This window comes from Bemisia tabaci, chromosome 4 (assembly GCF_918797505.1).
Source record: "Bemisia tabaci chromosome 4, PGI_BMITA_v3".
NCBI classification, from domain to species: Eukaryota; Metazoa; Arthropoda; class Insecta; order Hemiptera; family Aleyrodidae; genus Bemisia; species Bemisia tabaci.
The window spans coordinates 42,054,700-42,082,236 of record NC_092796.1 but is presented as its reverse complement, the minus strand read 5'-3'; the positions used below and the strand labels follow the sequence as shown (position 1 = coordinate 42,082,236).

The window sequence follows — 27,537 nt, the reverse complement described above, 5'->3', positions numbered from 1 at the left end:
GATCTCATGCAGTTCGAGGTTTCTTTGGCCCAAACCAAGTGATTACACATCTGATGTGTGTCTTATGGCTCTTCAAATTCGCAGTTTAGAACTAAATCAGAGACTACAGTTACTTAATCCAGTTCTGCTCTCTTGCTCAATGTTTGTCATAAGTGTTTGTTCGTGTCTGTTCTTTATAAGTGACCACTGTAGTGCATATACACAGTTATGCTATCGGTACAGGTATTATTTCTTGTTTTCTACAGTCAGGACTTTCTCTTAAGCGCAATAATTTACCAAAGAAATTCACCTAGTTGCGTAAATAATTTGGTGTATAGATATTCTGTTAATGTCTCCTTGCGGTGATTCAAAGTTTCTGAGATCTATCACAAGTGGATTCTGCATTTAGACGGTCACTCTTGTCTGATAAAATTACTGCTCTAGAAGCTTCAAATTTATACTTTGATCTCTGATTCATCACTAAATGACACTCATGCGGTGTCATTTATCTTTAATCAGTTCAAAGCTATTTCGACAATGAATCATCAAAGGTCCGATCGAAGAAGGAATTTTCTGGTGAGTGCTGCGACTGAACCGACATCACAACTCTACTATCGAAAGCATCAACCAAGACATGATCATTCGTCTGGAAGTGGAAATATTTTGCAACTAATCAGCAGGCCGATTATTGAAGGCTTAGAGCAACCTGACAAGACATCAAATTCGAATATATTGCATGGATATGATAGGGCTATGTCTTTTCATGTCGGGCTGACATAGTTTCAATAATCGGGCAGCTGGTAGTTTAACAGGTAAGATTTGTAAAGTCACTTAGGTATCACAAGTTACATTCGCATCTCTTGTGGTACAGTTTTTGTAAGTATGCTTACCTTTGTGGAGATTAATTGATAACAAAACGAGCATATCAATGTCATAGCCTAACTAGAAAACCACTAACGTAGATTTACAAAGTTTCAGACTTTCTGTTTCTCTTCGATTATAAAATCATGCAACGAAATGTTACAAATGTCATCCCCAGATAACCTTAACCATGTTCCTGACTTATTCTTATGGGAGGATGTAATTCTATGTCTTTTCAAAATCCTTCCATCCATCTGTACCTGAGAAATTCAGTAAACCAGCCGACTTTCGGACTTTTAACAAGAATCGTTGGCAACTTTACCATTGAAATGATTCTTAGGTGTTTTTGAACAAAGGGATTTTATTAAAATGTTTGTTGGACAGGTTTGATTCACCCTGAATTCTTAAATAGAGAGAAAAAAAAAATATTTTCTTCACTCTAGGAAGACATGAAACTGACCAAGCTGTAGGTAAGTAAGTAGTTTTTGATTACTTCATTCCATGAAATATGATGAGCCTTGTTTCTGCAGGAAACACAACATACTAGCAGGAATCCTCAAATAAATTTTCTGTCTTGTACAATATCTGTTGATACTTAAGTATTTGATGATACCTATGAAGTACAAAATTTCTGAAAAAACCCTGGGAATACCAGCAGAGTCGTCTCCAAATTTTCTCTCAGGAACAAAACTAAAAATTGTGGAAGTTTCCTAAGAATGCTCTCAAGACAAATTTACGTATTATTCATAGATGAAGTGTAGCCTGCTACATATCATGTCGTATTCCTCTTCAAATATACATGCAGGTGAGTAGATTTTGAAATTTTGAGCGCACAATTTGCTCATGAAAGAAGCGAGCACTACCATGATTTCCACTTACCATTACCACTTCCTGATAAATTTTTATAAGTTGATGCTTTCGATAGTAGAGTTGTGATGTCGGTTCAGCCGCAGCACTCACCAGAAAATTCCTTCTTCGATCGGACCTTTGATGATTCATTGTCGAAATAGCTTTGAACTGATTAAAGATAAATGACACCGCATGAGTGTCATTTAGTGATGAATCAGAGATCAAAGTATAAATTTGAAGCTGCTAGAGCAGTAATTTTATCAGACAAGAGTGACCGTCTAAATGCAAAATCCACTTGTGATAGATCTCAGAAACTTTGAATCACCGCAAGGAGACATTAACAGAATATCTATACACCAAATTATTTACGCAACTAGGTGAATTTCTTTGGTAAATTATTGCGCTTAAGAGAAAGTCCTGACTGTAGAAAACAAGAAATAATACCTGTACCGATAGCATAACTGTGTATATGCACTACAGTGGTCACTTATAAAGAACAGACACGAACAAACACTTATGACAAACATTGAACAAGAGAGCAGAACTGGATTAAGTAACTGTAGTCTCTGATTTAGTTCTAAACTGCGAATTTGAAGAGCCATAAGACACACATCAGATGTGTAATCACTTGGTTTGGGCCAAAGAAACCTCGAACTACATGAGATCATATCGGTAAAGCTTGAGAGGTTAAAAGGCTATAATACTAAATAAATGGTGAACTTCTAACTCTTGAATGAATTCAGGACCACATACTTAAGACAAAGAAACTGCAAAACATTTGATTTGAGGCGAAAATGAAAAGAGAATGGTCAAAAAAAGTAAAAGAAGAAAGTCTGGGTTTGGACACTGGACTTGTAAGACTGATTTTCAGAATGCACCTTAAAATGAGCCGATAGGCCGTGGCTCCTGGTTGTAAAATACGATGAATATTATTGCCAAATGCTTGGTTGAAGTCGAAAATGGATTTAAATTAATTAAAATTAAGAGATTTCGAGTTGTTTGGATCATTTGTGTTATCAATCTTCGTTTGTTTATACGACCCACACACGGCAGAGGCATGCAGAGGTACCTCGCCGGCACGCCGGGTCAAAAGTGTGGCCACCGCCGGACGGAGAAAATGGGCGCCATTTTGAGATGGGCCAAGCGGCGCGCGTTTAAATGGGAGCCCAAAATACGGACTTTTGGACTCGTATTTCGTGGGTTAATATTGCTCAAAAAAATCGGGGAAAATTCCTGTGAACTCTGTGCACTCTCTAGTTTCCAAAAATGCAAGAATTACGAATTGCTGAACAAGCTCATTGGGTTGTTTTTCGGGAAAAAGGCGTATGAGACTTCCGATGCTGTTGAGATCGTGCAATTTTTTACAGCGTCTCCCTGGTAAAAATTGGCGATAAGAGCAGCGTTTCAAAATACCATAGGAATTCTTATAGCCGGCTAAAGAAGGTTACAGAAACTAATATAGCTGGCTGTAGAATGCGGAGAAAATCATACGGCCGGGCTATACGAAGCGATAAAAAATTATGCAGCTGGGCTATATTTCCTATCGCCGGGTTTTACACTTTATCGCCTGGCTGTTGCTTTTTCGCCATCGATTATAAAAGTCTATAAGAAATTGTGTAGAAATCGTGTGATTTGGAAATCATTAAGTTTGATACGGAACCACCTTAATATTTACGAAACACACATTATATTTTCTTTTAATACATATTTTTTTTCATCAATTAAAATGAGAATGTTCCATACAGGATGTGCAAAAATTTCAAAATCATGAGTTGAATAACGCTGACTCCGCCAGATTAAATATTAGAGCCTAACACAAAGCGGAGCGGCGCGGCGACGCACTGGCGCCTACAAACCTAACAGGGATACTTCACGCATTGCGCAACGCGTGAAGTATCCCTGTTAGGTTTGTAGGCGCCAATGCGCGTTTCGCGCTGGCTGCCCGCCTGCCGCACCGCAGCGTGTCACGGCGCTTGAAGCAACTATTTCACACCAGAGGTATTGCACGGTATCATGCGAAACTGAAGGCGCTCTAGTATATTAGGAATGGCAGGCATCCATCAAAAGTACGGAGCTTTCATGGCAAAATAAATCAAGATACTACGGCCCAAAAAGAGAGCAGTATTCCAAAAAGTCATCAAGTCTTAGCATCCGTAATTAGTGACGTTTAGCATACACTATAGTGCCGGGCTATTGCTTAGTCGCCATCGGCTATAAAAGGCTATAAGAAATTGTGTAGCCGGCTATAGAAGCTATTGGAAATCTTACAGCCGGCTGTAGGTCTGTGGTATTTTGGAACACAGATTCTACTGCCAATTTCTACCAGGGTTGCAGCAGATGATTTGATTCTTAGTTGACTTACTTCCACATAATAGTGAGGGAAAACTCGGAGCGGATTCAGGGGAAAAAATGGCAGAACTAGTGGATGAGTTTTACTTACAACTGGAGAACTACGCTGCACAATCTTAACAACATCTCAAGTCACATATACCCTTTTACCGAAAATTGCCTCAGTCGTAGAATTAAGATGCTATTTCTCGCGTACAGACTGTTTTAGAGTCATATTCATATCTGTTTCCTAAACAGCTTCTTTCCCTAAAGGAGGCCCAGGTTTTTTGAGGTTTACATCGTAATTAAGGTAGATTTGAGGAGATTCTCAGTATAGCATCATTAAAAGGACAATTTTAACGAATCTAAATTAAAATTCAATAGTGTAACTTCAGAAGTAGGACCTTGCTAGGAATTGCGATGATTTAATCTGCACCAAAAAATGTGAAATACGGAAGGAAAAAGTCTACGCTTTTGACATACTTTTAGGTAGATACGAACCTACCTTAAAATGTTCCAAACCTTAAAAATTGTTTCTTTTGTATTTATATTTTTGGTGGGAGTAAATCATTGAGGGAAATTTTGACAGCATCGGAATGTAGTTGCGTTTTTTCGTGAGGGAGAAGACGAATTGGACTGCATTTTGCAATTTGGAACCATAAATTCTGGCTCCTCTGGAAAAACATTTATATGTGCATAGGAAAACTAATGGCACGTACGTTGTTTTTAAACCGGGCTAGAATTTATAGTTCCAAATTGCAAAACGTAGTCCAATTGTGTTCTCCCAAAAAGCGCAGCGAAGCGATCGATATCGAATCAGTCCACTAGCTCCAGATGGAACCATCGAATGTACCGAATATCGAATGACGGAGTCACTAAATCAGTCCATCGTGATGACTAATTTATGACCGAACCCATTGGTCCATTCCGATGCCCGAGCATATGCACGGATGCAGTTGATCACCTAACCTCGGACACGTGTGGGCACGGCACGGCACGGCACCTCAATCGTCGCTCCTTAAACGTAAGGGCGTTCCTCAGTTTCAACGTGAGCCCTGCTCTCCGTTTACCTCTATGCTTTACGGGGCTCAATTAATAACCAAGACTCGCCGTTACGTCGGTGGAGCGACGAAATGAACCGGGGTCTCATCAAACGGAGACGGGAGCGTGAAGGCTGAAGGGACGGTAATTTGCAGTGCCGAGTCGTGAACATCGATTATCGATATTATCCCATTTGAAGCTACGGGGAAGAGTCGATTATTATGATTTTCCTTTCGAGCACCCTGATAATCGATCTTTTTACATAGGTTTGAATGGTGCGAATCAATCGATATATCGCCAAGCACGCCTCGCCCCTGGTAATTTGGATGCCTGGCGTCGTCATCAGAGCTCTGCCCGTTACACCATCGAGATGCTATGATTGATCGAGTAAACTGTGAAGACAAATTCACTCCTCCACCGATACCGCAATTGATCCCCTCCCCGCGGCCCCTCGCCCTTCCCGCCCCCCTTCAACCCCCTCGTTCCGCGCAGCGACGTTTGCTCGGCTCCGAAATCAAATATAACGTCCTGACACCACTTCGCGACCCCGACCCCCCGATGTATCCCGTTTCTCGCTCCGTGTGGGATCCTGGGGGACGGGAAGGGGGGTCTTTTTCCGAAATTTCCGAGCTGCTGTCGGACTCTCGCGTATTTTTGTTTCAGGCGGAAATCTGGAAATGCACTGATGAGTTGTTCCAGTTAGAGTGCTGTGTATAAGGAGAGTATGGACTTGTCGGCAATTTTGAGGTTAGGACATGGAGCTTGTAGAACCCAAAAGGGCAGCCAACCTATGAAGTCAAAGTATACAATTATTTTATTATCACAATTGTTACGGCTCGTTGTGTGGAAAGCACGTATTTGACTTAGTTCTTGCATAAATTAACTCATTTTTGCGGAATAACGTTGATTTATGAACATTCTTGCTCTTCTTGGTTTGGAATCTGCAGATTTGCAGCGACATTTTTCGTTATTGAAAGATTGCCCTTCTGGGCCCTAAGAGCTCCATATTTCGATATGTCCGTTGTCCGTATTCTAGCCATATAGGTACCCTAATACTAGTCGCAGGCTCGCATTTCGATGGTTTAAGTTTGTAGGATAGCTTAAAAATATCCAGATCCGTCCAAACGCCTAGTTCCTATGTCCAATATCATCAAAGATATACCGCGGAAAAGTATCGCGCATAACGTCATCCATTGCGGTATAGTATATCATGGTTTTTTCTACCTTCGGCTCATCAGTTTTTGATGTATTTTAATTGGTTGTTCCACTTCGATACGATTGGAACAAGTTGGAAGAAACCGCGGTATGCACGATTACGGTAGATGACGTCATACACCGTAATCTTTGAAGGGCAATATCTCATTTAAAACTGGACGTAGGAACTTACAATCAGTGTTTGAATAGAACTTATTATTTTTGCTGATCTGAAATCATTAAAGCATACCCATTGATAGCCTTGCGGTTAAGAGAAATTGAAAAATAATAATAAGTGAGGACTGTGAGGGAAAAGTCACCAAGGCAAGAAACATCTCCTCTAGCATACGAATTAACAAGTTCAGCAGATAGATTGATTGACATTGTAGGCTTCTATCACAAGAGCTTTTTTTGAAAAGGCCAGGAAAAAATACTGTCGGTACTTATTTAAATTTTACCGTCCTTGCGGTTCAGTTGAAAGCATAGGGTGTTGATAGAACTGGAAAACCAGGAAAAATAACTGAAAAACAGCATGCGGAGTTGCAAAGTCAGCGGCTCTTTTGTATCTTTCAGATTGGCGGATTATTATTTGATGTCTGAAGCAGTGGCGTGGTGTGATGATCGATCATCGATATTTCCCCATTTGAATCCGTGGTAAAGAATCGATTATTAAGGTGTTCGCTGCGAACACCCTGTTCATCGATCCTCTACCACAGGTTTCAATGGCAGATCAATCGATATATCGCAAAGCACGCCACGCCACTGGTCTAAAGCTCTAACCCGCGAAAATTCCATGCGGAAATCCCGTGTATTCTCAACTTCTCAAATACGCTCAAAGTGGAAAATACGCATCAGGAAACTCTTTATTTTTAATCTCTGCAAAAGAATGCAACATCTGTATTGCTCACCGCTAAAAGTCCCAGACGATTAAAGTGATGAACTGTAATTTTTTATCGGTTTTTTTGCTTGAGAAAAAACCCACCTACGTTCGTAGTGAGCGCATAGGCTCACCGCGTGGTAAATTGACTTCTCTCAAGTTGCAGGCTGACAGGCCCGTAAATGCAGTGAGTCAGGAGCATGGTGATTGCGAAAGTCTGCTCCGTGTTCGCCGCGTTTTTCGTGTGTGTTAATTTGGTGAGTTTTCGTTTAATTTCCTTGCGGCGCCGGAACGTCACGTTATAATTTCCAATATTTGAGGCCTAACATTTTTTTTTTTTTTTTTTTTTTTTTTGCGAGAGGATCTAATCAGTAGTGTAAATCCATACTTTTACGCTCTCCTTTAATTAAAAACGCGAATTCCCTATCTTGTTCAAAACTATAAATAGAGCACTAATAGATGTGCGGCAGATATGGATGAGATGGTGGATGTACGCGGTTTACGATTTTTTTTTTTTTTTTTTTTTTTTTTTTTTTTTTTTTTTTTTTTTTTTTTTTGAAAATAAGATTTCTTGATAATCAAGAGTCTTGAGATTATGAGCAATATTGTCAGTCCATTTTTTTATGCCGTAGCCTAAATCAGATTACAAGTCTCTCATTCAACACTATGAAAAAATCATTGAAAGTTACACAAGGGGTGTAGTACTCAAACGATAGGCTGAAATAGATGTAACGACGAATAAATTCTGGATAGTTCCGTTTATTTAAGACATTCCTTTAGAAATAAGAATACTTTATCTCTAAGAGTTTAGTATTTTTTCTCGTCCGTTTTTTTAAGAATCATTTAAAAGCCACAATCGTGCCGAATTCCTGGAATGAGCTTTTTAATTAAGTGCATTAAATACACACTCTTACTTGTATTTTTCGGTGCAGATAAGATGTGTAACTTGAATACCTGCGAATACATATTTTAATAATAATCAGGCACGCCATCTTTACTATCTTCCTCGAGCTTGGCTTCAAAGGAAGAATTGTAACCTGTTAAAAATCAATATGACGACCGAACCTCAAAGTTTTGTTTCTTGTATTGCCACCGCTTCTACTTATTGTGAACTTTAGCATATTGAGTATTCTTTTAAGAAAACGAAGGTTGATAGGCTAATCGCTAAGTTCATCATGACGATATTTGTTTGCGTGTAAGAAGGAAATCGTCATGCAAGTTTCGTCAAAGTAAATTCGAAAGCACCGTTTTTAACTTCTATGTGTCGCAGGCAAATAGTAAAATCTGGCATTTTGTCAAATGCCTAGACAAATAGTCAAATATTCTAATTTAGATTGAAATTCTGATTCTTTTCCTAATTTCAGACAGAATAATTCATTGCTCCTACAAGAAAAAATGCTCGGTAAAAATTTGCACACACAATAGTATTTCAAAAAATTTCTAGATCCTGAAGAGACACTGATCTTGAAATTTTCAGCATGTCGTAAAATACAGAGTTCTTAGAATTTCAACATTTAAAAATATGAGTAGCAATTGCAGAGGAAGGGACAAAAAGAGTTCGTAGGTTGATGAGTTATTTTTCCAAAAATAGCGAAAAAGTGTCAGCTCTTCGCCATAAATTCACAAAATTTTATAGACCGTCAAAATTGGTCTATCTGCCAAGGCATTTGACAAAATGCCTGATTTCATTATTGGTCTGCGACACTATATAAAAGAAGTTTCAGTATCGATGGTAAAATGAACTTGGAACTTTTGACTTCATTCGAAAGACAATTATATCTCGAAAATTCCATAATCATGATCCAGAGGCGAATGTTTTGAATGTTTCCGAGTAATCCTAGCAGTAACTGAAACGTAGAAAACGTGGAATTTATCGATTTGACCTAGAACCCATTTTCCCTATTTTAAGGAACACCCCGTGAAGTGAATTTTATTTGGAGGTTCGGAAAATGTCTTCACACCCGGCCCTCACGGTCTAGCACTTTATTTGAGTGTCGAAACTCGGTTACGGTGACGGATGAATCTGGTGTCGATGATTGATGGAACAGAACCGGACAGAACATCTGGAGAAGTTCCGAACGTCTAAATAAAATTCTGTCGAGGTTTTTATCTCCAGCTACGCGTCGCGTCGTGAGGAGTTCCCCACACTGGAAAAAAAAAACACATTGGATCTAGAGTCCAGACTCTTAAAAACATCGACAAGAAGAAGTTCTCTTGATTCAATCAGATTTAAGCTTAAATCAAGAACCAAGCCTCTTAATTTAAGCGGATTTCGTTTTGATTCAAGCAAAAATCCGATAGAATCAAGAGTATTTTTTCTTGTCAATGTTTTCAAGAGTCCAAATGTGTTTTTGTTTCCAGTGCATGCACGGTTCGTCGTTTCCCACATGAAAGATCATAACTACATTTCAATATTTCCAAATTACCTCTCGCAAATTGCATTTTTACCACGAGAACCTTGGGCGGTTTTAGCTGAAAATTTCACTGATTTTTTCTCTGATCTCTCGCAAAAATCAGACAAATTTTCAACGAGAACTGCGCAGGTACGTTCTTATAAAAAATTGAGTTGCTTGAGTCAATTTCGCAATCTTGGAATGGAGTTACGTTTCTTCGTCAAAGAAACGACGAATCAAGAGCTCTCCCAGCTGGCCGTGAATCCTTGAGCCAGTGAAAAAATCATGGAGCTTTATCAAAATCTACAAGTTATAAGTTGTGGCTAGAAAATTTTACATTCTTTCGACAACACTTTTTTTTAAGCTCAGGGTGTCTACAAGTCCGGAATTTCCGGAAAGTCCGGTTCCGGTAAAAGAAATAGTTCTGATTTTTAAGGGTGGTCCGGAAGTACTGAAAAAGTGCGGAAATTCCGCAAAAAGGTCCGGATTTTTTTAAAATTTTTTGTCTTTTTTGTCGCAATTTCAAATTTTTGAAATTTTTCTAGTTTCGTGAGAGGTACTGAAAAAGTACGGAATTTTTCCGTTGGAGGAGGTACTGAATTTCTTGAGAATGTACTGAAAAAGTACTCTAAAAGTACTTATTTTTGACCAGTCTTTTTTGGTAGACACCCTGAAGCTAGACAAAACGGAGTTAGGAGGAAAAAGGAGAATCAAATTGAACTGATTAATCCCGAGGTGTCTTTCTTAGTAGATATAGCTAGCTCTTTTAGCACTGTGCAGCTATTCCACTCGCTTTCTCAGAGTCCCACGAACTGAATCCAATTAAATTTTTAAAATTAAATTCAAAGCTCATTTTTGGTTTTATACGATCAAGGGACACACGGTGAAACATCGAGCAAAGTCACAGTTAAATCGAGTATATTTCACACCGGAGGATATATAGCTTCCATTGCGACAATTTTTTCCAATATTTCCAACTGTGCTACAATTTATGAGCGTCAGAATTCGCTGTCTCTCTAACAAAAGGCTGTGATTACATTTCAACGTCGCAAAACCTGCAACGTGTACTTTCACTAGGTAACTGCTACGCATTTCCATCCTATAATTTCACCAATTCTTACTCTGTTAAAAAAAATGAAAATTCGCAATATTTTGGACCGAAATTGTACTTTATATTTTTAAATTTTAATAAAAAAAAAGAAAAATTACCGAGCGAGTCTATTGCAGCAAATTCGAATGGAGTTTCGTTCCTTCGTCTGAAAAATGACGATTTTAAAACGTTTATCGTAATGTTAAAATAATTCCTCATATCGGAGTCAGAGGTATTGTAGGTTTCGGCCACCGGCACACACGCAAGAGATAATATGGATTACATTTTACAATATTGAACCGCTATCTCTGGTTCTTCTTTAAAACCACCTTTCTACACTGGAAAAAAAAACAAATTGGATCTAGAGTCCAGACTTTTGAAAACATTGACAAGAAAAAATACTCTTGATTCAATCGGATTTTTTCTAGAATCAAAACGAAATCCGCTTAAATTAAGAGGCTTGGTTCTTGATTTAAGCTAGATTCTGATTGAATCAAGAGCACTTTTTCTTGTCGATGTTTTTAAGAGTCCGGACTCTAGATCCAATGTGTTTTTTTTCCGGTGTATGTCGGGAAACCAATGGCATATGTGTCGTTTCTAAAATGAGCCATTATAGTGGTTCCTCATCGAAAAATGTAATCCATATTATTCTTGGGCAATGGAAACGGTAAAAATGCTCCATCTCGACCTCAAACGTTCTCAAATTTTCTAGGTGTCCCCGAATTCAGCGCTTCCAATCAGCGGTCCCGCCAGAACCGCAAATATCAACGAAATAGCCCTCTTTGGAACTGATCCTCCCAAGGAAGCCGCAGATCAGGATGACGAAAATATCGACGCGAACCTCCAGAAAAGAGGCTGGGACAAACTCTTCGACGGCATAGACAGCCTGGCCGACGGCGACGTTTCGATCAACAACTCCGGTATCATGGAGGGCAACGGGAACGGGTCGGTCTTCCTCAGCGGCAACAGACGCCGAACCTCGCCGATGAGGAATGTCGAAGTCTTCAACACCGGCAAAATGAGCGGAGACTACAACGGCTCCGTCTTCGAAGGCGATTTTGATGCGTCGTCCCCGAAAAGGACCCCCCCCCCCCCCCCGAGGAGCGGCCGGGGGTCCCCGAGGCTTCAGAAGAGCCCCTCCAAGGGCTCCAGGTCGTCCAACGGATTGGCCAGGTCTAACTCGAATGTGGGACAGGGCTCCAGGTCGTCTAACGGATTGGCCAGGTCTAACTCGAATGTGGGACAGGGCTCCAGGTCGTCTAACGGATTGGCCAGGTCTAACTCGAATGTGGGACAGGGCTCCAGGTCGTCTAATGGATTGGCCAGGTCGAACTCGAATGTGGGACGAAACGTTAGGATCAATAACAACTGGAAGTCAGCTAAGGGTAATTATAAAGATAGTATATTCTTGAGACTCTATATTTAAAGTACCCTTACGACGGAGTACGGGCACGTCGCTAATTTTGAGGTTAGGTCATGGAGCTAGTATATTCTTGAGACTCTATATTTAGAGTACCCTTACGACGGAGTACGGACACGTCGCTAAATTTGAGGTTAGGTCATGAAGCTTGCAGGGCCCTACCAAAAGGGCAGCCTACCTATGAATTCGAATTATCCAGAATGATTTATTATTACAATTGTTACGACCCGTAATCAGTGAAGCAAGTATTTTTGCATAAATTTACTATTTTTTGCGAAAGAACGCTCATTTATAATGACTCTTAGTCATTTTAGTTCGATTTCGGTCCTGGAATCTCGGAAACTTGGGTCAATCACTGACATTTGTCGGCGTCCAAGAGAAAACCTTAAAAGAAATTAAAATTTCTAGCAAAAGCTCGAAAAACAAAGGATATTGAAGGGCTGGGTGCAGAAGGGTGGAGAAGGATATCTCAGGATATCCGTTAACGTTTCATCCACTATAATTAAAGTAAATGCATGGAATTTGTCAAAACTTTCACGGAATTTTCTTTATTATTTTCAATTCTGAAAATTAAAAATTTCAGAAAATTTGCCGAATAGTCTCTTCTCTAAAATATAAATGAGCGTTGGAGATTCTGAACCACCGCAACCAAGAAATGCCCTTTTTTGCACCTAACGCCTCAATGGGCCTGTTGCATGGAAGAGATACAACCTTGCAAATAGACTTTATAGAGGTTAAGTGACACGAAAATTACGATGGTCACATTAAAAAAGTCTGAAATACACTCCTTACTGCGCAATTTGCGTTGTTAGGAACGCGCTTTTTCAAATTTCCCGCGTCTGGGGGCAGTTTTCCAACAGAAACAATTAACGGCAATTCGCGGCTATTTCCGGTCAACTAAAACTGACAACATAGGTAACCTAAAAATCGGAGCTCTTGATATCGTGAAATGAAATGTAGAAGGATTGCGTTGGATATTTAAAAGTTGATCGATTTGGTTACCGCATAAACAGCGCATAAAGCGTATATGGACCACTATAAGAGATCACGTTGGGTTTGTAAACAAACTGAAGGAAAAAATAACAACAACAACAACAACAACGACTCGGCATCTTCCGGAAATCACCGAGCCCGCCGTTTGCTCGTTTCCGGTGATTAGAAAAGTGCCCCCAGACGCGGGAAATTTGAAAAAGCGCGTTCCTAACAACGCAAATTGCGCGGTAAGGAATGTATTTCAGACTTTTTTAATGCACAGATTAGTCCAGATCGCTAACATCGGCGGAGGAGCATGAGTAGTTTTGTGAGCGCCATTGGCGGGAAAATCCATGGGCATTTAAAACTAGGAACCAAAACTGAAATTTTGGCTATTTTCAGCAGATTTTCGGCGGGAGAATACTTCTTTTTCAGATTTTTGTGGGATGAAACGTTCCGAAGAATTCAAGAATTAGTTTCTCAGTAGAATTTATGTGGTTCAATATTTCCAGATTAAATAATTAAGGTGGAAATAAATAAAGAAGGAGAATTAATTAAAATGCGAGTAAACAAGGCTAAAAATTATTGAAACACTAAAAGGTAAGACGTTTCGAGCTGCTTCCAGCTCATTTTCAGCTGCAAAAACACATAAAAACAAGTAAAAAATTGAGTGGCGACCTGGCCTCAGCCGTTATCACGTAACCACTCATAATAACGACTGGGGTCAGGTCGCCACTCAATTTTTTACTTGTTTTTATGTGTTTTTGCAGCTGAAAATGAGCTGGTAGCAGCTCGAAACGTCCTGCCTTTAAGTGTTTCAATAATTTTTAGCCTTGTTTACCCGTATTTTAATTAATTCTCCTCCTTTATTCGTATAATCGGGCTATGTTTTTGTGCTTTATCGGTGGAAATAAACAAATCAGAGTTCATCAGTATACTGAGTAGATAACATTATTGAAAAAATTTGCAGATTATAATATATCATATTTTTGAAGTTTAAAGCCTTAGAAACCGAAAATTAAAGCAAAATCCTGCCAAAATGAGACTTTTGGTTCCTAGTTTTGAATTCTCGCCAGGCCCCCACGAGAGCAGTTAATTGCTACCAACTGTTATAAGAATATTGAAACAGAATACTTAGCATAACAGTACTTGATAAAATCTTATTTGATCAAAAACCATTATTACACATTACTATTTATACTTTTTTCAAGCTTTATAATCAGATTCAATAGGAAATTTCTCTCGATCCGGTCAAGTTCTTTCACTACTGGTAGTGCCATCAATTTTCTAAAGTTGCCTAACCTGTAGCAAAATTACTCACGCTTCTGAAGCATCGGCTAGATTGGATGTTAGCGATCTGGACTAATCTGTGTTTTAATGTTACCATCGTAATTTTCGTGGCATTTAACCTCTCAAAAGTCTATTCGCGCGGCTGTATCTCTTGCATGCAACAGGCCCATTATGGAATTGATGTTCAAAGAATTCCAAGTCTTGACTGCCTGAATAATGTTATCGCTAAATTCTGTGTCTTCTCATCCCTGGGAAACAAAGAGAAAACTAAGTGGAAAAACAGGCGATTTGTAGATTTGAAAATACTATGAAATCTGTCACACTGGAAAAAAAAAAACACATTGGATCTCGCGTCCAGACTCTTGAAAACATTGACAAGAAAGAATACTGTTGATTCAATCAGATTCTTGCTTAAATCAAAAGGAAATCCGCTCAAATTAAGAGGCTTGGTTCTTGATCTAAGCAAAAATCCGATTGAATCAAGAGTATTTTTTCTTGTCGATGTTTTTAAGAGTCTGGACTCTAGATCCAATTAGAATCCCTTTATACTGAGAGTCAAGACAATGTGAATCCATTTCTGATTGGTTCCCGTATTTTAGGCCTTCGCAGTGTCACAAACGGGAATAAAGATTACATTTTCACCGATTGCAAAGATTATAATCTGGAACGGACCAGGGAATTACGGGTTCGGCAAGGAACAAACGGAATGAGAGAAGGAACGGAGAAAGGAGTTTGAGAATGGGCCGATCAAAGATGACGAAAAACGTTCAATTTCTGTAATCTTTATTCCCGTTTGTGACTCCATGAGAGGTGTTGTCTTGACTCTCAGTATAAAGGGACTCTAGATCCAATGTGTTTTTTTTTTCCAGTGTATGTATACCTCTTGCTAATACGCAATTTGAAAATAACGCAGGCAAAGGCAACGGTCGAGTGTACTCCTCCCAGCCAAACGGCTCCTCGAGTTCGCTGTATAGCAATACAATCGACTATACTGGGCAGTACATCACCTACGATGAGGACGACCTCTACTTCACGGTAGTGAGCCCGCGGAACCTCAACATCCAGGTCCAGGACTGGGCGGTCTACGTCAACGGAGAGTGTGTCTGCGGTGACATCAGAAGGCTGGGCGATGAGGCGCGCCACCAGATCTGGAAGTACGGTTCCGCCTGGCACACGAATTTATACCTTGGCCGGGAGATGACCGCGAAGGAGAAGAATGCCTTCGAGACCAAGGTGAAGAGACTCGAGGCGGAGAAGCAGGAAGCGAAGGAGGAGGTCAGGCAAGCGAAGGAGGAGGGCAGGAGGGCGGTGGAGGCGGCCAGGAGGGTGAGGGAGGCGACACGTGAGCGAAAGAAGCTCCAGAGGCGTCGTACCATGGACTGGAACGCGGACGATGACTTCTGGGACATGTTTGAAAGAGAAATGGAGGATAATGTTGGGAAACCTCTGGAGAGAATGGGCCGGAAGATGGATGCTGCTGTGCGGAGGAGGCAAGCTGCTACGGATCGTAGAGTAGCCGCCAGGAGGGGATGGAGCATAGTCGATGATGATGATGATGATGATTGAGCCGAATTTTCCAAAAGCAATCAAGTTCCTGCAAAAACGGAGGATGAGGGCATACCGGGAAATATCAGGGAATTTCAAAAGTCAGGGAAAACCTGGAAATGTCAGGGAGAATGACGAAAATGTCGGCGAAAAATTGTTATGCCACCTTCATTTGCTGTCTAGAACGGATTTGTCGTTTTGAACAATAAATTTTGCCTGAAAACTGTTGCTAATTATGTCTTACCTACCATCCGGCTTATCTTCAATGGAGATGTTGCATGTGTGAGGAATTTGCGATTTGACCATCGATTCTTGTGTAAAAGTTCGCGAGAAACACGATAGTGCCACTGGTTTTCGCTGAAATCAACTCCAAAGCCCAAAAAAAGCTCTCAAAATTGAGGCAAAATGGAGGGGATATCCCACGCTATCCTGAGAGTCCACCTCTACATCAAGACAAACTCTCCATGCAAAGATAGGGAGCAAATGCATTAGCAGGGAGGCCAAGTTTTCAGTTTTAGAGTCCCCAAATAAAGTGGCAGCCCTAGCCCTGTCAATGTATTTGCACCCTATCTTTGCATGGAGAGTTCGTCTTGATGTGGAGGTGGAATCTCAGGGTAGGGTGGGATATCCCCTCCATTTTGCCTCAACTTTGAGAGCTTTTTATAAGCTTGGGAGTTAATTTCAGCGAAAACCAGTGGCACTATCGTGTTTCTCGCGAACGTTTACATGAGAATCAATAGTCAAATCGCAAATTCCTCACACATGCAACATCTCCATTGTCAGGGAACCATCCATAGGTTGGTGGGAACCAAGATATGCTAGGAAAATCAAGGAAGCGTTGGGGAATTTCTTTCTGTAAGTTCTGTGGGAACTCTGGATCGGGATTCGTTGAAGTTCCACTGAAGTTTCTGTAATTCATGAGTGAATGTGGATCTTTGAATGACAGTACAAGGGAATTTACGTCATCTCGATCAAGCAAAAGGACGGGGAAAATCAGGACTTATTCTTTTTCGAAGTTAGTTAACTGCGATTTCCGAAATGATTGAATAAACTTTTTTTTCTCCTTCTTTCGTTTTGGAACACACCTATTACACATTATTCAGACAAATAATTGCTCATTTTTCTCTAGTATTCTATTTTTAAAAAAAGAAAGAAAAAAAATAAATCACTGTACAACAAACCAATGTGAAGAAAATCATCCAAAATTTGAATAGGATATCGCAATGAAGTGCTACATCGAGTTCATGGATACGGCTTTCAGATATTTCATTTTAACTGTACCCATGTGAAATGGAAAGTTTTGCAATTTATCTGTCAGGATCGGTTTCTCGCGTGACTTTTATTTTTTAATCTTTGTAAAATGAGGGGGAGACGATTTGCGCAAGCCTTGGTGCTCCGACGCATAGACCACGTAACTGACTACAACGAGATTCCACGGGTGCCGCATGAATTAGAAAAACGGTGCATGCATGAGGTATTGATAAAGTTATGAAGTCCATCCGTAAAAGATCAATTTGGCAACTTGAAATATCTTATGGTTAACTAATTGCGTTGATGCGTTTTTGTGAAAAAGGCAAAACTATCTGGCGTCATCACGCAAAAAAGTAATCAGTCTGCTTTCAGAGGTTTGATTAAAAAAGACGTAACTCCCCACGCACTCCAGAACGGACTTACGATGTTCTTCAAAACTTTTGATGCAGACAGATCACTTCTTACCCGGTGCAATCTAGTTTTAACTGTTTTCCTGCTTATGGGCGAGATCAATAGGTTAAAAGCCTCCATGTGGTTTTTCTGCGATGCGTTGGCGTAAATGAAGCCTGTTCCTGGAATTTCCAGTACATGAGTACATCAATCATAACTTCATCGATGAAAGTAAAAAATCGGAAGAGAGACAGAGAGAAAGAGGGAAAAGGGGATAAAAGGTTCATCTCATGAGCTGTATATATACAGGCGTACTCACCTCTTTTCTTTCTATCTGTGTGCAACTCGTGTTTGAAAGATGTCGCTGCTCACGCGGCGTGTGTCTTTATCGTGTTGTGTTTTTTTGGTACGTGATTTTTTTTACAATTTCATCGATATTTGTTCACCATACCTTTCGCAAGAAACCACTTAACTGTAATATACAGAAGGATTTTAATTCGGGTGTTTTGGTTTTTTTCGCTGAATTTGTAATCCTGTTAATTTTTGTTTTATCCTTTTAAGGGCTGGTTAGCTTCAGAATTGAAAATTGATGAGATAAAAGCTTAAATCTGCAGTGTAGGATCTTTGTAATATTTTGTCCGTGAGGAAGAGGATGAAATTTATCATGTCACGCCCTCAAATCGTATATATGGCGGTGTTAGATTTCAATATTTTTTGATAATAATTCTGACAAACATGGAGTGCTTAAAATGTTTAGCTCCTCAGATTTTTTCGAGTTTTCACGACCACAAATAGGAAAATCCCTTTTAATTGACGCGTGAAATATTTCCTGCACAAAAATTGTCTTCTGAGCGTATAGAATACTAGGTTTCCTGTCCATTTCAACAAGTACTTCGGCCGCCATGAAGACAATTTTGGTGCGGAATGTATCACGGAACGTTCGTCTCGATCCCAATTCAAAATTCTTTCACGTGTGTAGTAACGGAGATTTCGGGAAAGTGAGGCTTTGATTTACGTCAAAAAAAAGTGAAAACAGCTAGGTCGATGTTTAAACAACTCGAGGAATTTCTGAGCTGAATTACTCTTGGATTTTGAAATATTTATCTTCGATCTCAAAATCGTTATCTTAAATCTATCGTAGGTGTTAAAATATTTCAAGAAAGTGCTCGTTATCATTTTGATGGCAAAAAATTGGAAAACTTGAGATCTATTTCAGCAGTTCTGTATTTTTGCAGTCTGTAAAAACGCCTAAAAAAAGTATCGTAAGAACAGAAATTTTCAATTTTCATCAATGATTTCAGGAACCCTCTGTCCTAAAATAATGTTATAAGTTCTCATGCCCCCAAAAAACCTCGAAAAGTCAGAGAATTGTTCTAGGGGAAAAAACACTTGTCATCCGAGAAAAGAAAATGAAAATCCCTCTGTAGGGTGTCTACAAGTCCGGAATTTCCGGAAAGTCCGGATGTAGTACTGATTTTTTTAAGGGCGGTCCGGAAGTACTGAAAAAGTGCAGAATTTCGTAAGAAGGTTTGGAATTTTTGTCATTTTTGTTGCAATTTGAGCGAGAAATTCAAATTTTTGAAAATTTTCAAATTTCCTCAACTGGAGGTACTGAAAAAGTACGGAAATTTCCATTAAAGAGGTAGTGAATTTTTCCGAAATGCACTGAAAAATTACTGTAAAAGTACTGATTTTTGGCCAGCCTGTTGGAGTAGACACCCTGCTCTGTCCATCGGCTTTTTCCGCCACAAAGAACTGAATTCCACTCTGCTTCAGTTTAATGTACTGCCGTCATTCTCATGGTTTCCAGGCTGTCGCAATTTCTGCTTCCGAGACCGGCAGCCGGAATGACGACGATGCCAGGTCCATCTCCCTGGCCATGAACCCGTCAACAACGGGCACCATCCCCGGTGGGGAAACGGACCAGGCCCTCCACACGCGCGATTGGGGCGACTGGGGCTTCCTGGTCGACGCCCTGCATTCCCTCGACGACCTGACAGTCAACAACGACGGCGTGGTCAACGGCGATGGCAACGGATCAATCTTCTTCTCCGGTTCCCCGACCCGCAACGGACGGCCCTCCCCCGGGTCCCTCAATCTCGACGGCCTCGTTGTCAACAACAACGCCGAGTTCAACGGTGATGGTAACGGCTCGGTCATTCTCACCGGTTCCCCGAGCAGTAACGGCCGGGCCTCTCCCGGTAAAGGCGGTTCTGGGGTCGTCAACAACTCCGGAATCTTCAACGGCAATCACAACGGCTCTGTCATCGTCGGTGACTTCAACGCCAGCGAAACCAAGATCAACCGCCAACCCACCCGCACGGAATCCTTCTCCAAATCGCCCCCTAGGCGACGACGTGCCCCGTCAAGCACCTGGTCCGTCGTTAATAGCAATGATGTCAATGGCAGCGGCTCCGTGACACCCAATGATGATTTCCAGGTATGGGGAACGGTCAACTGGTCCGGCCAGTACCTGGACGTCAACGGCAGTAGAGTCCGTGCCATAGCTATTGGTGCGGTAACTCTGAAAATTTCGGTGATCAACGGCAAGGAGGTGACGGTAAACGGAAAGAAGGTCTGCCAGGACGTGAAGACCCTCAGCCAGGAGAGCACGTACCAGGTCATGCCGGACGGGTCTCTATGGTTCACGAACTTGAAGGTGGGACGCGCTATGACGAAGGACGAGGAGGCGGAGTTCAAAGAGAAGGTCAAGGAAAAGGAGGAAGAAACGAAGGCTGCGCTTGAGGCTGCGGAGAAGCAGAGAGAGGCTGCGCAAGCGGCTGCGGCAAGACAGAGAGAGCAGGCGGCGAGACAGAGAGAGATTGCACTTGCAGCTGCGGCGAGACAGAGAGAGATTGCACTTGCATCTGCGGCAAAACAGAGAGCGGCTGCGGCGAGACAAAGGGAGGCTGCGGCAAGACAGAGAGAGGCTGCTTCTGCTGCACGGGAATGGGGTGGGCCGTGGAATAGGTCCAACAGCTGGAACAGTTGGTTTTGGTCTTAGATTTTTGCTCCAAGTCAATCTTCCTTGATCGCTGTTTGTTTCGTGGTTACAGACTATCATTATCTTGGAGAGAAGTCAAAAGAGCAGTACTGTTTTTAAAAAAAGAAATGAAAATAGAATAAATATCTAAACACCTAAAGCATATGAAATCATAATCCATGGCCTCCTTATTTTTAAGTGTGTCCCGAAAGGTTTCCTTAGTATTAAGTTTTACCATATTCACACAGTTCATTATCATATTAGCACATTCAGCAGATAATCCGTTTATTACATGACTAGAGTGTCGTCGAAAAATAGCGCCAGGTATTTTTTCCAACCCCTTTTTTATGTTCTTTTGATTTTGTTTGAAACATCGCGAATTGGTATGTCGAATGCAGTGGCGAGGCGTGAACGATCGATTATCGATATCTCTCCATCAGGAGCTGCGAGAAACAATCGATTATTACGCTGTTCGTTGGGAACACCCTGTTCATCGATCCTTTCCCATAGGTTTGAATGGCAGAACAATCGATTTGTCGTAAAGCACGCCACGCCACCGGTCGAATATCGTTAAAATGACGTAGTCACTCAATCAGTCTCTCGCGGCGGAGAGTCGGGACGCACGGACGATTGAACGGCGCAGCCCTTCGCGTCACGGCGCACAGTGGATCGAGTCAATCAGAGAGGTCGAACATGACGTATTTGTCTAACACTGCAAATTTTGATGTTAGTTTCGTCGAATTTTAAGTTTTAAGGAGTGTTTCTTGAAGAAAAGAAACCACTTTGTGAACCTCAAAGTTTTGTGTTATCAGCGTTTAAACTTTCCAAATTGTGTCCGACCTCTCCAATTAAGTCGACCCACTGCGCGGCGCGGCGAGAGTGCGAAACAAAGGTGACTGTCGATGGCGTCGCGACGGTGAAAAATCCCCGCCGAGCTCGGAGGGAGCGCCCCGACGCCGGACGCGACGTCCGCTTTCATCTTAGCTCGCTGTGGGTCCGGCATTCAACCCCTTCGGCTCCGTCCACCCCCTCCGCCACCCCTACCTCCGACCACCCCCCCCCCCCGCTCCGCGCGTGGACCCGATCCAATTTCATCGACGAGCAGTTTCGCAAATTACGTCGTCGCCGACGCGGAAACGTCACGACGTCACGCGGAGCTCTCTTTTCCGGCGTCCGGTCCCGATCGCCACTCCGTCCGTTGCCGCCCCGAGAAAAAGATTGTCTCGCAGACATGATAGATAGAGGTTAACTTCTAAAATGGCCACATTTATGCGGAAAAAGTTGTCGAATTTGGATGATTTTTAACATGCGACGTTTCAAAACACTTAGGACAGATAGACGTCGATCACTTGAATGTGTCCAAAGTCCGCTTCAAATGTTGCACTTCTCGCAAATATTTCAGACAATCATAACGTCTTGAAAGATATCTTCCTGCAAGTTTACCTATGAATAGTCCACTTAGTGAGAACTTAAATTAAAAACTTTTGCCATGGACTTGGTATATTATGATACGCATTGAAACGGTAAATCGTTCATTTTGAAATTAAAGAGAAAAAAACGATCATGAATCATATTTCAAAATGTTTTATTGAATTATCGTACATTTGTTGCGGGTTGCTTACGCAGCCCCTGAAAGACCGTTAAACTTTCATAGAAAATGAAATTTATTTTTTCAGCAAAATGAATTTTTGTGAATTTTGAAATAAATTCGATCTCGCATCCATCGTCGTATCCCCTGCGAACACCAAACCCATTCCTACTTTTAAACTAAAAAACACTAATTTTTGGAACTTCTGGGCTTTGATTTCCCCGCGGAATGGCGTGGACTAAGCACCGTTTCTCCATACCTCGTGAAAACCTTGTTGACTTAGAAATACTCTTTTAATTCGTACGTACTAGAGTCCCTTTATACCCAGAGTTAAGACAACTCACGTTTGGTTGGGCTGAAAGTGGCCTAAAAAAGAATCCAATTCTGATTGGTTCTCGCTCATGGAGGCCGAAACGAGTGCACCAAGATGACGGTACCTCGAATGTGAACAAGAATAATGAAAATATTACCTAATTGTGGTTTATCAAGAGTAAATTGTTATTTCCATCGGTCCAAAATGAAAATAGATTAAGAATCCCATTTTATTTTTAATTGATCAATTTGTTGATGTTGTTGTTTTTGTGTGACAGACATCACAGGATTCCTGATCCTTATCCCTCAATTTCGTTCGTTTGGGTGCACTCGTTTCGGCCTCCATGGCCAGCCAAGGCCGGCTGCCAGTCAGCTGATAATCGAGTTGTCTTAACTCTGGGTATAAAGGGACTCTCGTACGTACCAGAGCTTCTCACTAGTATTCATGTTCGCTGAATATCTGAAACGAGCTCTCATACCTTTCAGAGTTCTTACTAGATCATGTTTCACCTTACAATTTTCTTTGAAAAAGGAGGATTCTTCGAAATTAGGTGTGGTTTCGTCTGGAAACGCGGGCGGGGACCGGGGATTTCCCAATGAGCTCATTAATGCTCGAACGAGTTTTCCTATTAATTATCCCGGCCACTCGGCGCGGGGGCGGGGGCGGGCTCGGCGAATTTTATCAGAGCGCACGGTTAGAGTGATAAATCCGGCTTAAACAAAGTTTACCGTTCCAAAGTTCCCGTTGTATTTAATTTCCCTCGTCATGGAAAGATAAGTTCAATATTTGATTTTCTCATCCTGCAATTCCTCGCTGCTCCTTTCTTTTTTTTTAATTTTTACCGTCAATCTTGCGTTCGAAACTTTGTTTCGGAAAGTTTCCGTTTCTTTGTGGGGCCCCGATCCGATCCGGGCTCCCTATTGAAATTTTTCGAAACAAAATGAACAAAAGTTAGCGTTATTAGAATATCGAATCAATTGCTCCGATTAGTTCGTTCAGTTCTCTGTTTGTTTTCCGGTCACCAACCACGGCAGAACTGCCGTTTTACGGAAGAGAACAGTAAGTCCCGTAGTTAGCACTCGCTCTCATGCGCCTCGAGTCTCACTCTGAAATGGCGTTACTGCTTTCTTCCGTAGTACGGCGTGGAAGTTCAGTTTTGCATGGCCATTAATCTTTCTGAATATACCCCACGGAGTCATTTTTTTACGTTCTATGCAGTTTTTTTCTCCTGCCTTTTCTGATCCGTAAAATATTTTTAGATTTATGAATTGCGCGCAGTATGGTTTGATTTTGTTCACTCTTTAAAGTTTACAATATCCAACCAATTACAGCAAACGCTCGTTGAGAAATCAACGCCAGATTCGAATTACTACCATTAAAATTCGGTCGAACACAAGTCTACTACCGGTCATTTAGTGCAGCCTAGCATGGATAGGTTTAATGAAAATGTTTTAAAATGTCAGTAAGAAGTGAAATTCATTTCATGAAAGCGAAGTTGACTCCGAGAAAAGGATGGATTCCCCTTCGCTTTCTTATCTCTGTGGGTATTTGGGAGCAACATAGGGTACGGAGTGAAATGCACTCCAGATTTTACTAATAAATTGACAGACAAAGGCACCAAATAGTCAGTAAATGTCATTCGAAAAGGGAAAGATCAAGTTTGATAGTCGGCCCGCTGAAAGAGTCCCATATCTCAAGAGACCATCCAAGATACAACTATTCGCGCTCTCATGGAGGCAAGTTGTATCGATGCAAAATGAAGGCGTTTTGAGAGGCGCTGTCTCAGTGTTCCAAGTCTTACTATCCAGACGCTGCTGTTATGTTTGAGTTGAAACATTCTCCTTCAAAAACAAGAGGTGATTGAAGTTTCGATTTTTTGGAAGAAGATCCGTGACGTTAGTGGATACAGACACGTTCGTTGTAGATTTGCTCAAAAATGCTGTCCAGTGTATCCACTTCCTTTACAGTGGTCATGCTGCATTTAGGCGACCGAATCTCGGCATTACTCCAGCGGGCATATTATTTGAATTGAAGTAAACTGATAGAGAAAGCTATGGACAAAGACGACAATGAGAAAATAGAACGATTTTGCTGGTGGATACTAGGTGGTTACAATGAACAACGGAGGTATGGCAACCTATAACAGAGACCGCATGGTTAGTCCATCACATTCCATTTAATCCGTCACAACCACCAATTTTAACGAATAAAATCGCTGTTTTTTCCACTCGTCCTCTTCTTCTATTGTTTCATCTATCAAGTTTAGTAATCAGCCCGCAAGCGAATATTCCCTCGGAAAAAAAGAAAAAAAAAAGAAAAAAAAAATCTGATTTTTCCCGAATTATCATGCTCTCTTTTTTCTCATTTTCCCTTGCTAAATCAACTCCTTCCTATCGGTGGGAGCCGTTGTATCGTCGTGATCGATAAGTCTAACAGTGTACGCTGGATTTAGTCAGTGGCGTGGCGTGAATGATCGATTATCGATATTTCTCCATTTGAAGCTATGGTAATAAAGAATCGATCATAAAGGTGTTCGCTGCGAACACTTTCTTTATCGATCCTTTTCCATAGGTTTGAATTACAGATCAATCGATATCTCGCAAAGCACGCCACGCCACTGGATTTAGCGCAGTAGCAACGCCTCGTAAGTCGTAAGCTACAAGCATGGCAAAAAACAGCGCGAATCAATGGACGCTTCTAATTTCAGGACGACGCGAAATAAAAAGAACGCGGAACACCAGTAAACACGACGGAGCGTTAAGTTCATTGACGACCGCATTATTCAGCGTAAATCGACGAACAAATGGGCACGACGGGGGGGAGGAGATGGTGGGGGGAAGGGGGGGGGGGGGGCTTGTGCACCCGGGAGCCGAGCGCATTCATCCACGGGCCCTCCGAGTAGATATTAGAGATTCTCCTCCGGGACGGGAGTGCATTCCTGGATTTACGGATTACGGAGCCCGGAATTCCAGGAATTAGCGGGACGACTGACGTAATTACGGATAGCTTCCGATCGCCGGAAACAGAGAGACACAATTAGCAAGACGGGCCAGGGAGGGAGGAGGAGCGACTCAATTAATTGCGCGCCTTCGCAAGTGCGCGGAAAATTCGGATTCGCGCTCCCGACGCGACGCGCGCCCGGAAAAATGCCACACTCTGAAATCTCCGAGTCCGTTTCGCGCTGTTTGAGCCCTACACTGCCGTGCTAAGGAAGAATGCCGTATGAGCCTTCAGGCGTTGCAAAATTTCCCTTGATGAAACATGAATTTCTTGGTCAACTTGTGAATATTTTTCTTCCAATTTTTCAGATAATTTTTCTCGCAATTTCACCGAAAAGTCCTTAAAATTTCAAGGGAAAATATTCATAAGTTTCCTCGGAAATGAACATTTTATCGAAGGAAATTTGGCAACTCTCGAATGTTCATACGGCGTTCTTCCTTAGCACGGCAGTACAAACCTGAGTCATATGGATTAGGAGCCGTTCATGAAAAGAGGGGTAGCTTGGTCTTAGGAGAGCCCTAAGACTAAGAAAATGTCGTGAGGAAAACGTTAAATTTACTCCCATGTATATAATATATAAAATAAAATTGAGAAATGAAATTATAATTATTCAGAGTTAATCCTAAGATCAAATGAAATCAATAGATAAATCCAACCATAATAGCAAAAATAATTCCTATAGACAATACGTAATGAAAATGTTGGTCGATAACGGGCCATTTAGTAATCATTAGTATTAGAGAAGTAGAGATAGAATAATATAATACATGTAGTAAGCATCAGTAATAGAGAAGTAAAGAGAGGCGATTACTAGGCCGTTTTAAGGCCCTCTCCAGCTGAATTTCCTCAATGCTAAGATTTTTGCTCATTCAAGCTTGTTTTATGGAATTTCTCATGATTGGGTTATTTTCGGTCTCTCTTCGGTCTAATACTATGGCCTAAACATGGGTTTGAAGGTCGATCCTGACGAAAAGTGCGGATTTTTTGGCATTCGATCGCAAACCTGCTAAACTCGCATTTTTTGCTAAACTCGACCTGCAGACCCAATTTTAGACCAGGATCAGACCCGGAAAATGAGGTAAAACGACGAAATAATTATATACTCCGTAAAATATAGATCTTCATTGAGCAAAAAATCGCTAAGTTGAGGAAATTCAGGGTGGACCCAAGACATGGACCTTATCGATACCGCTCTCTTGGCGGACCTTTTAGAAAGGACGTCGTCTGGCAGGCGAAAATGGTCCTTAATTTTTTGCAAATGCATGACGGAAGGCAATTTGCAAATGTTGGCGCAAGTTTGACTCAGGAACCTAAAAAACGAAGCAGAGATTAGTCCTGAAATTCAAAAGCACTCATAAAATCAAAACACGATTCTCTGACCAGCGCAAATGGCGAATTTTAATCCCTCGTCAAAAGCCTGCCACCGACATCGATAATCGGACCTTTTTTTCTAAAATGAGCTTTGTTGTATGCAAGCCCTATGCACTTAGTTCCTTTTGAAACTTCGGAATCCGAAGCTGAGCGTTTATCGCGCATTGAGTCGTGTTCATTTAGCCGCCTTTGATTCGGATTTCTGTCGGGCTAATTGGGTGTTGAGACTGAGAGGGAGGGGCGAGGAGGGGGTCATTAATTTGGAACAAAGTGAGGTTGTTACTCGGCGAGAAAGAATACGGGCGGAGCGACGGGAGGAGTCGGTCGCTGTCCGAAGTGTCCGGGTGATGCCCGAGCTCTGCCATGCTAAGTAAGAACACCGTATGAGCCATCAGACGTTGCCAAATTACCTTCAACTAATCACGTATTTTCAGGAAAGTTTGTGAATGTTTCTCTTCCGATTTTTTACAGGATTTTGCTCGTAGTTAGATCTAAAAAATCCGAAAATTTCAAGGAAAAATATTCATAACTTTCTTCAAAAATAAAGATTTTCAAAGAAGAAATTTGGCAACATTCGAATGCTTCTACGGTGTTTTTACTGTGCACGGTAGATGTCCGAGCTTTCGGGAGCCTGGACAGACAAGTGCCAGGCGCTCAGTGAGCTTCCGAGTACTTCTTGTCGCCAAATGCCACCGTTTAGTTTGCTCATGGAACTCGCCTCCACTTTCAGAAAAACACAATTTTCTTAAATCTTCAACGCTGCTGTGTAAGTGCGGTGCGTATACCTATTGAATAACAATGA

General features: G+C 41.4%; 3 protein-coding genes across 14 annotated transcripts in view; all 3 read left to right on the top strand.

The window, feature by feature from the left end:
* The window catches only part of LOC109033572 (uncharacterized), a 186,413-nt gene extending 170,351 nt beyond the window's left edge, over positions 1–16,062 (top strand). The window contains exons 2-4 of one of the 3 annotated variants that reach the window (XM_072299885.1): positions 11,325–11,701; positions 11,732–11,997; positions 15,208–16,062. In XM_072299885.1, coding sequence (XP_072155986.1) covers positions 11,325–11,701; positions 11,732–11,997; positions 15,208–15,860 — 1,296 coding nt within the window. In that variant the 3' untranslated portion in view covers positions 15,861–16,062. Of the gene's footprint in view, positions 1–6,747; positions 7,387–11,324; positions 11,998–15,207 lie in introns of those variants that run through there. The other 2 variants (XM_019046245.2, XM_072299884.1) reach the window with 2 other exon arrangements.
* Positions 1–27,537, top strand: part of rg (A kinase anchor protein rugose) — a 466,509-nt gene that overhangs the window by 37,947 nt on the left and 401,025 nt on the right. The window lies entirely within an intron of this gene.
* LOC109033571 (uncharacterized) lies at positions 17,753–20,639 on the top strand. Its single transcript, XM_019046244.2, has 2 exons — positions 17,753–17,886; positions 19,291–20,639. The coding sequence occupies exons 1-2, from the start codon at positions 17,839–17,841 to the stop codon at positions 20,482–20,484; spliced, it is 1,242 nt and encodes a 413-aa protein (XP_018901789.2). The 5' UTR covers positions 17,753–17,838; the 3' UTR covers positions 20,485–20,639.

What these genes read in the sequence shown, in the direction of transcription:
- LOC109033571 (XM_019046244.2), top strand. Translation starts at nt 17,839, where the DNA reads ATGTCGCTGCTCACGCGGCGTGTGTCTTTATCGTGTTGTGTTTTTTTG. An exon ending in TATCGTGTTGTGTTTTTTTG is followed by an intron (nt 17,887 to 19,290) that starts GTACGTGATTTT and finishes CATGGTTTCCAG; the next exon opens with GCTGTCGCAATTTCTGCTTC.